At 26.5% G+C, this 10,778-nt stretch overlaps 1 protein-coding gene across 1 annotated transcript in view; it reads left to right on the top strand.

Moving 5' to 3' along the window:
* Window positions 1–9,549: 9,549 nt before the first annotated feature.
* The window catches only part of LOC107455521 (uncharacterized), a 9,663-nt gene continuing 8,434 nt past the window's right edge, over window positions 9,550–10,778 (top strand). The window contains exon 1 of the mRNA XM_016073112.3: window positions 9,550–9,786. Within this exon, the coding sequence (XP_015928598.1) occupies window positions 9,639–9,786 (148 nt within the window). The 5' untranslated portion in view covers window positions 9,550–9,638. The remainder of the gene's footprint in view (window positions 9,787–10,778) is intronic.

The following is a 10,778-nucleotide window of genomic DNA, read 5'->3' as shown; positions in this document are numbered from 1 at the left end:
TTATATCCACCTTGTACTTACATGTTTTTAGAAAACTGTGGAACGAAACTAGTCCTTCAATTATTGATTAAAAAAATCCTTAACAGAATACATATTAAATTAACGAGCTTTTAACTCATCTAAAACCATCTAAAAGATCTAACAGCCATGAATTTTTAATTTTCCTATTTAATGGAACTAAAATGCTCTTTGAGTTCATTCAGGCTGTAGAGTAAAATTCATACAATTTAAAAAAAATTTCAAACACGAGAGTAATCTTCAAAGGATAAAATAAAAATAAAAACATATACTTTTCTAATGTAATCCTTGTTAAAAACTTATAAAATTTAAACCATGAGGTTTTTATGTTATAAGTTTGCTTCTTCACTGTAAACAAACCATGAACTGCAAAGCTAATTACTTTGAAGAAAAAATAACGTTAAACATTATTAAGTACTTTATAATGTTTGTTTAATGAAGATCTTACTAAACACGAGCTTTTAAAATGGGTTTTGAAAGATTTTAATAAAAATTAACAGTAAATGTTTTTTAAGGAATGTGTATGACGCTTCGTTGCAATTTGTTTTCTATTATATTATATTTCTAGCAACAAAAAAAATTGAGTGCTCTAAAATCACTTGTATAATATATTCGTTAAGGAATTATTTGAAAGAAGTCTTTGAACTGGTAAGGTATATTTTACTAATTAATTTCCTTTAGTTTGCACAAAACTCATCCACAAAAAAAAATCGCGTTTAAAAAAAAATAGAATCTTTTTTTTCGTTCATCAGTAAAATAATAGTTATTTAGCAAATGGTAAAGAGTTTACTTGATACATTTTTTTAAGAATGAGGCATAGCTTTTGAAACAGTTTTCATACAATTTTATTATTATAACAGCCATAAGCTGTTTATAAATTATATTTAAATTTTACTTTGCATTATATTTATTAAATTTTAATTCTATATTTAAAAACATTAAGACTGACTTTTCTATATTAGGCAATTATTTATTAAATTATAATTCTATCTATTTATTATATTATAATTCTGCCTTTTATATATTATATAATTGTTTATTCTATATTGTATTCTATATTGTATAACTATCCATTATTTTTGTATTCTATCTATTATTATATTATAATTCAATCTTTTAAAAATTAAAGAAATAATTTCAACTAAAACATGAATATTTACTTCGTTATAATGAAACGTATTTTTAATATGTTCATATTAATATTTTTCTATCACATATAATCAAAATTTTCAATCAATCATTATTGCGCATTGAAATTTAATGTTTTTATATCTTAATGCACTATATAGGATTGCCATATAATAATTTTTAAACTTTCATTCAATGCAATTTTTTCTTATTTGATTCAAGAAAATATTTTTTTATATCATATGTCATATGCTGATTTGTCGTATAGCAATATTATAATTTCTTACAGCTGTATCCAAAATCTTATGATAGAGATTTTCATCATAGCTGTTAACTGGGAGGTTCGGAAAGTGCACAGAGATGTGTGCTTATTTATTGTTATTTAGTTTAGCTATAAATGAGAGACACTGCTGTAAGTGTTAGCTGTTATAATTTGAGAAGAAATATAATTTCTTTATAAAAACTTCATTAAGTAACAAATTATTAAAATTAGTATCAAATTTTATGAGCAAATAGTTTTGGAGCTATAAAAGAAACACACAGAAATACACACACACATTTTCTATCATTAATATGAATAAAACACGACTGCGCACTATACATTAATGCAAGTAATAATAAAACAGAAAGGAAATTTTTAGACCTGTTAATTACACTTATTTTAAAGATAGGTTACTTTCATAATGGTTAATTTTTTATTGTTTTAAAAATTCACACTTAAATTTCGCTGAATGAAAAATCATTGAGATCATTTCGATTAACTAATCATTAAGATTAACTAGGTTGTATTATAAAACCAGATATAAATACAAAATTAGCAGTAAAGAAAAATTACATATATTCTCAAGGGAAAAATTCATAGTTATTGAACATTGCCAGGTAGTGATAAACAAATAGAACCAATCAATCAAATATCGGCCTTCAGTAAGAGAAGTTTCAATAAATCAAATATTGCAGGAAATAGGAAGGATTTAATGCAGAAAAAAATCGATAACAAAACGCTACTTTTTTCATTTTTATATTTATTTTATTCTATTTATGAAAATCAAAAAACGTGTGAGGACCAAAATTATTCAAACAATTAACATAGGTATGAAAATAATTGTATTTAATTAGGGTTTTCTTTATTGTAAGCATTTTTGGTTTTATACATAAATGTGTACTGCTTTAAAGTTATGTACTTTATGGCACTTTGCTAACAAATTAAATATCAATAGGAATTGATAAATTGCTTCATATCTCAAAACTTTCAACAATCCTACAGATAATTATGCTTAGTATTTTTGTTTCTAATTTAAAGAACAAAAAGTTTATTTTAAGTATAAAATGTATATTGATAAATGTAAAACAAAAATAACCTTTTCTTAGAAAACATTATATACAATTAGGAAATATTACAGTTAAATAGATAAATTCCAGTACTAGCTTTATATAGTATAAAGATTTTGCAATAAGATTAGCTTTATATAATATAATAATATATTAAGAATATATTAATTATATATAAAGATTAATTCATATAATATAAAGCTTTATATAATATAAAGATATGTTTAATTTAAATGTGATGGTCAACTTACCAAAAAATCATTGAATTGTCATTTATGAAAAATAGCATGCTGCTATAGCAAGACTAAAATATTTTTTTTTAAAATTAAAATCCTGGTTATTGCTAAAAAATTGGAATAAATCTTAAAAAACACCGATGAAAATGTTATTTATTAAATATAAAACAAACATACGCTTCTTTGGAAAATCCTTTATACTTAAATTGATAACATTTATTAGTTCTTGATAATATTATGGTAATACAAGTATAATATAATGAAAAAGATATATATCGATAACATGGAGGTGTACTGTTTGAAAATTTTTCATACTTTTTAGCAATGAAGAAATCATTTAAAATTTGCTTTAAATTTAAAAACAGTGAGTGTCAATTTAAAAGAAAATATAAATATATGCTAAAAATATTAATAAAAAGAATTTAAAAAGTTTTTTTTTCGAAACAAGCAACACTCAATGCATATATATATATCGCTAATATAGAGGCGGACATTTTTCGAATTTCTTGTAATTTTTTGAATCAGAAAATACTTTAAAACTTGTTTGATATTAAAAAGTGAGTTTAAATTTTAACGAAATCATAAATATATTCTAAGTACTATAAATATAATTCTTTTTTTTTAAAACAAAACAAGCTATACACAGGGCAGCTTTCGAATTTCTTATAATTTTTCGGAATGAGAAAATTCTTTCAAACTTGCTTTATATTAAATGTGAAGGCCAATTTAAAAGAACTTTCAAATAGATGGTAAAAATATTTTAAAAAAAAGTTTTTTTTAGTTTGAAACATGCTAAACTCTAAAGCACATAACTAATTAACAGAAAAGCAGACAAATTTTTTGAATTTTTATAATTTAGTACCATGAAGAAATCCTTTAATACTTACTTAATATTAAAAAAATTCGCTTCAAATCAAAAAGAACGAGCAAATAGATGCTAAAACTAGTACTAGAAATTTTTTAAAAAAGGTTTGTTTTGTCCAAAACAAACTGCTCTCAAAGCATGTACAAGGTTAACATAGAGGCGGAATGTTGGCGAATTTCTTATAATTTTTGCAATACGGAAATATTTTGAAACTGTTTAGAGACTAAAAATTTAGAGTAAAATTTAAAAAAAATTGAAATATATGCCTGGAAATAATGATATTTTTAAAAGGTTTTTTTTTGTTCGAAACAAGCAACACTCAAGGCTTATGTATCGCTACTATAGAGGTGGACAGATTTCGAAATTTTTATAATTTTTTACAGAGAGGAAAACTTTTGAAACTTTTTTTACATTACAAAGTGAGTGAAAATTTTGAAGAAAACTTATATGTATGCTAAATATTATAAACAAATTTTTTTTTAAATTTTTTTTAGTTCGAAACAAGCTCTACAGAGGATTTATTGCGAATTTCTTATATTTATTTGAAATAAGAAATTTTTTTGAAACTTGTTTCATAGTAAAAAATAAACATCAATTCGAAAGAACTTACAAATAGATGGTAGAAAATATAAACGAAAATTTTTTATAAGAAATTTGTTTAAACCAAAATAAGCTACACTCAAAGCATATAAGTGACTAACATAGATGCGGATAGCTTGTAAATTCATTTTTATATTTTGCAACGAAGAAATCCTTGGAAAATTAACACTAAAAAGAGGGAATCAAATTAAAAGAATATTCAAATCAATGCTTACAAGTATAACTAAAAATTTAAAAAACATTTCTGCTTTTTCCGAAAAAAAACGGCACTTAAAGCTTATATATCGTTAACAAAGACGCGAAGAGTTGCAAATTTTTAAAAAAAATTTAAAATACTGGGGAGCAGTTTGCTAATTTTTAAACAAAAACTTTGTTTTGAGGAAATCGTGTGAATCTGTTTTTACATTAAAAAGTATGCGCCAAATTAAAAGAACATATAAATAGATGCCAAAAACTTCAATTAGAAAATTTTTAAAAAAGGTATATTTAGTCCAAAACAAGTTGCTCTCGCAGCATATATATTGCTAACATAGATTCGGACAGTTTATAAAATTTCATAATTTTTAGCAAAGTAGTCCTTTGAAACTTATTTCAAATTTGAAAGTGAGGGTAACTTTTAAGGAAAATTCAAATATATGATGAAAAATATTAATTAAAAAAAATTAAAAATCATTTTTTTGCAAGAAACAAGCAACATGCTAGGCATATGTATCACTAATAAAGTGGTAGAAGTAGTAAATATAAACTTCTTAAAGAATATTTATTTAGTCCGAAACAATCTACACTCAAAGCATATACATCTTTAACGTGGAGATGGACAGTTTGAGAATTTTTAATAAATTTTTCTAATGAGGAAATCATGTGAATCTCGCATTAGTTTAAAGAGTGAGCGTCACTTTAAAAAAAACATAGAAATAGATGCTTAAAAATACAAATATAAATTTCATAAAAATATTGGTTTAGTCCGAAACAAGCTACACTCAAAGCATATACGTACATCTTTAATCTGGAGTTTTATTATTGACATTATGACTAAAATATTAAATTATAATTTTATTGGATGAATGGGTCTGAAGTGTGACACAATTTAAATAACTACATCTTCAGTCTAATCCGTGTGCGAAAATTATGAGTTTACAAACTTTTGAGTGTACAAACCAAGACTTCAAAATTTAGTTCAAATTTAGTTAAAAGCGGTAGAAATCAAAGTAATAAATTATTGTATAGTTCTTCCTGTTTTTTCCCTATCTTAAGTAAACATTCAATTGTCATTTATTGAAATATAATTCCTGGATGTTTATAATAAATACTTTTGGAAATTATTATTGTTGAAAATCTAGTAATAAATTTTANTTTTTCATGTCTTTAAAAAAAAATCAAAAAATTTTGATAATTAAATTTAAAATGCTTTTTCGGCAAGCGCTATGCTCAATTAGATTGTATTCGACTTAAATTGATGATATCGGTCAGTTCTTCATTCATACAAGATATTCAATTTAAAGGAGATACTTAACTTATCTTAACAATATTGAAACGTACTTTATCGAAAATATATGCTAGCCCCTAATCAATACTTGGGTAATACAAAATAATTTTATTTTTAAACTCTCGTATTAATTTAAATAGAACAATAATAAGAATGTTAATTATTAAATGTAAAACGCGTGTACGCTTTCCTGACAAACACTGTACATACTTAAAAATATTTATTTGATAATGTCTATAAGTTCTTCATGATATAAGATTATGAGGATAGAGATGTCTAAGTTATCTTAAAAATACTGAATTGTCAAGTGTAGAAGTTACTTGAATGATATTTAAAATGATTTTGTTCTTTAATAATAAACTAATTCATTTAATTTCAATGTATAATTTAACATATTTTACAAGTACTGCTTAAAATACTAATTAAAGTACCAATAATTGCTATATATCCTTGATTAAACATATTATTAAAAAGAATTAGTAAAAACTTAAAAAAGCAATTTTAAAAAAATATTCATTAGCTAATAATAATAGTTCAAAAAAGCATTCAAGAAATGATTAACTTAAGAAGCCCCAGTTTTTATCTGGCACTTAAAACCTAAAGTGCTTTTCAATTAATTTGATGAATTTTTCCCTTAAAATCAAAAAAGCTACTTATATAACTTTGAAAAAATTTCACAATAAATTAAAAGTGAGAAATTGACAGAGAAAGGATGTCATAAAATTAACTCAATAGCATAATTCATTTTTTTTTCTAAATATATCATTTCTAATAAATATTTATAAATAAATTACTTAAGCATGTTAAAGTAAAACATTTTGAAAGCAAAAATAAGGCGCATATAATCACTTAATAGTTAAAAAGCAACCGAGACTGATAAAATAATTATATTAAAGGAACATTTCATTAAGTAGCATTTTTTTAACTAAAAAGGACAAAAATCTTTTTGTTGAATGACCTCCAGCTAAAAAGTTTAATATTTATTTAAATAGAAGATATTTTTTGTTAAATTCGAAGAGGCGTTATTAAAGATGGTTCCTATAATTATCATAATAAGCCAAGATGAATAATTTAATATGATGTGAAACTTTGAAAAAGAAAACAATGAACGATATCGATTTCAGATAGAAACTCATTACTAAAAAAATATTAGTTGTGCACTCCTTCAACTGGAGTTAATTATGTAAGCTAAAATATTAGAAAAATGATTAAAAATAACTAGCAGGGACAAAAAAAACTACTTTTCTATTACACCCTTATCGAGTTGCATCAAAGTCTCTAAATAATATTTAAAAAAATTGCTGTTTGTAGTTTATAAATCATTAAGTATTTTAAGTTTATTGCAAAGAAAGTGAAATACTATTTTTAGTTTTTATTGTTAAACCAATAAAGAAGATGGATAATGTATATGCAATTAACTTGTCGAAGAAAAACATGTACTTTGAAATTAATTTTGAAATTAAGATAAATGAAGGAAAATGTTGAATTATAGTGAAGTTTTAAAATGTAAACGAACTTCATCGGTTTTTTGCTAATCAAAATTGATTTCATTTAAGGAAAACTTTTTTTATTTCATTATGTTAGTTACAGTGCCTAATTTGGATTTTATATTTTTATTTATTTTTTATGTAGATCACTTAATTAATTTTATATTAATCACTGATGATTTATTTTAATTTAAAATTTAAGTTAGTATCCAATGAATCTCATTACAAATGCATGTTGAATTGAGAAAACACACATGGTCAAAACTACTAGAATATACTAAAATTTACCGTTTTTCTGGCACAATGTAAACGACTAGAAGCTTATAGTAATTTTTATTAAAGCGCTTTGATAATGATTATGGTGAAACTAACAATAAAATATGGTTTTATAACACTTGATAAAATTTAATAAGTGTGGTAAGATTTGGTGACCTAAGATGAAAATGAGTAAGAAGAAAATGACTTCGGGGATCTCTGGATCCCTTCGGACCGTCTCAGCTCTCTTCAATGCCTCCACAACTGAATTGCAATTGGAGATCAATATAGTATTTCCATTCTCCTGAAACTCAAGCTAATTTCAAAATTCCATGATGTTTATTTTCAGTGGATCCCATCTCATGTTGGCATATACGGCAATGAGCAAGCTGATGGAATGGCCAATGAGCGCTGTTACCACGCTAATCTTTCCTCTTCAATCCTTACCTTTTTAGAACATCAATCCATAGTTAATTCTGAAATTTCGAAGGGGTGCAAGATTCCTCCCTGCCATCACTGGTATGCGGGCAAAGATCCAGGTTCTTCACTGGCCCTCAATTGTGACAGAGTTTCTAAAACCGCAATTTCCAGATTAGCAAGCGGTTACACAAAAAGTCTCTCGTTTTTCGAAGGCAGGAGAATCTTCGATGTCTGCTCCAAATGCCAAACTGAGCAAGCTTCTCCCGAACACATCCTGGACAGTTTGGGACTTTCCCGAGAAGACATATATTCATCTCCCCTTCTGGTTCACGGTTTCCTTAGGGTCAACAGTCTGATGGACCTTGTCTGACTTCGCCAGGCATTTGGAGAATTTGCTACAACTCACAGCAACACAGATTTGGTAATTTCAATTTAATAATTTAAAGAATGGCATAAATACCATTTAATCGGTAAAATTTATCTTTCAGTTCCGTATTTCTTACTAAAGATGTGGTATTTAGAACTATAATTTTGAAAATCAAAATTTCAGGCAAACCGTTACCATGTGAAAGGAAAAATTACGAAATTGCTTTTACGCTGTAGGTTTGTACGCTCGATGACCAATGGTGTGTGTTACGTTAAAAGCATATTTTCATCAGGAGGGAACGTGGCTCTAGAAAGAATCTTGCATTCGTGCACGAAAGTGTATAAGATTTGGCTGTGGGAAAGGGATGGTCTATGCTGGCATCCCCATTGATGGGTGCACTCAATTCCGTATCATTCGAAATGGAGCTCTGGCTGACCGCCGATATAGGGATGAAATAATGAGACCTATTGTGGTCACTTACTCTGCATCAATTGGAGATGACTTCATGCTAATGGATGACAATTGCAGGCCACATGATTTCTTTTTGGAAGAAGGAATCATTCGAATGGATTGACCAGCGTGTTTTTCGGACATGGACCCAATCTAGCATGTTTGGAAAATTCTACGAAGACAAATCACTGGACGACTACCTCCGCAAACTCTCCAAAAACTGGAAAGGGCTCTTCTGGAAGAGTGGGACCGGATAACCCTGCCCCTCATTAATAACCTCATTGATTCGATGCCTCAAAGTTGTTTAACGTTGCTGGCCGTCCTTGTAAACAATGCCTTCTACTAAAAACATTTTTTTATGGAAACACCTTTGTACTTGTTTTTCTCATATGTACAAATTGAGTGTTTTTCCTTTTGTACCCAAATGCTCATTTTTAACGTATTTCTTTCCTGCCATACAAATGTCTTTTTTATCTCATATATATCACGTCTGTCGATTATGTATCAATCATTCAAACAATTCTCCAGGTGCAAAAGCAACCCACAACCTCAATATTTTTTTTAATTGTTTTGAGCAGTGAAGTATTCGGTCTACACGGAAATAACAAAGTAAATTTAAACAAATAGATACTATTTAAACACATCAATTATGGATTTTTCTACGTACAAAATTTCAAATAGGAGAATGCAGTTTGACAGATTTTTTCTTATTAGAAAGATCAATCAAACAAACACATAAAAAGATGTCGAAATCATTAAGTACATACCAAACTAATTCAAATAGCAAGAAGAATTTGTCACCTAGAAATGTAAATATTCGAAATAATAAAATCATCAATAACCAGAAAGAAATACTATACGCAAATGATTTCTATAAAGAATTACATTTCAGAAGGAAATAAGCAATTTTATTCCATCTTATAAATAGAAATTCGGATTTCATTGTACATGGTTAGAGGAAAAGAAATCGGATTCTAGTATTCAAAGTTATTTCAGAATGCAACATCAGAAAGTTATGCTTTTAATTTTTATAATATGCTTTTTAGCAAAACTATCATTCGGCTTTAAATTGCCAGAAAAGATTCCTGACGTCGAAATAGCACATCACCGCAAATGCCTGGAATTTATAATATGTACTGAATCAGGTATGGAATATTTTACATACAACATTGCAACTAACTATCTTTCGATATTCTTTATTTAATTATTTCTTTTTAATTTAGTCCACGCAGTGAAAAAATGAAAAGAACCGACACTCAGAGGGCCTGTAATTTCTATCGTTATATCCATTTTTACAGCAACAAGTTACTGAGCAAAACTCTGATGTACCGTAATTTTTACAGAAAATCGCAAGTATTTCACAGTTAATTGCCGCAAAATTGCAAATAATTCTATTTAAATAAATATTACTGAAAATATGACAGTGCAAAATTTTACAGTTGAATGATTGTACGGATGATGCACTCAGAGTATCGGTACTTAAATTGATCCTGAACATTTTTTACAGTGTCTATATGTACTTCATTTATTGCATCTTGGGATTTACCTATTCATACAATACATCACTCATACTTGAATATCACTAATTTTATATTACTTTTGCCTAAATTTCTTTATTGATAGAATTAATATAGACTTGCATTTAAAAATTTATTAAATGACCTAAAAAATCTTAAATAAATTAGTTATGAATGAAAACTAATTCATATCTTAATGTTACAGAAATTCATAGTTTGAACTAAGAACATAAAAAAGTTTACGTGTGTGTTGCAAAGTCCACAAGGATATACATATTTTGAGCTAACTGGGACAGCTAAACATACTTTGACCAGTGGAAGTTCCAAAAGCATACACATTTTGATAGTTTTATTCTTTTTCGAAATATAAATTATTTTACTTAAGAAATGAGAAATTTACCTTGGTACATCATGGTACTTATATTCCTTAGTTTTGTTTTCTAATGCAAGAACCATATCTTTTTTTTTAATTTTGAAATCAAACTGAATAAAGAAAGTATGCAGTAACTAAGGAAATTCTTTTGCAAATGCCTGGAAAAACAGAATTAACAGGTTTCAACTACATTTACTGAAGGCAAAATTCTCATCACTGTTGTAACTACTATATATATATATATATA

This window comes from Parasteatoda tepidariorum, chromosome 9 (genome assembly GCF_043381705.1).
Source record: "Parasteatoda tepidariorum isolate YZ-2023 chromosome 9, CAS_Ptep_4.0, whole genome shotgun sequence".
NCBI classification, from domain to species: Eukaryota; Metazoa; Arthropoda; class Arachnida; order Araneae; family Theridiidae; genus Parasteatoda; species Parasteatoda tepidariorum.
This window is presented reverse-complemented; position numbering and strand designations above follow the sequence as displayed.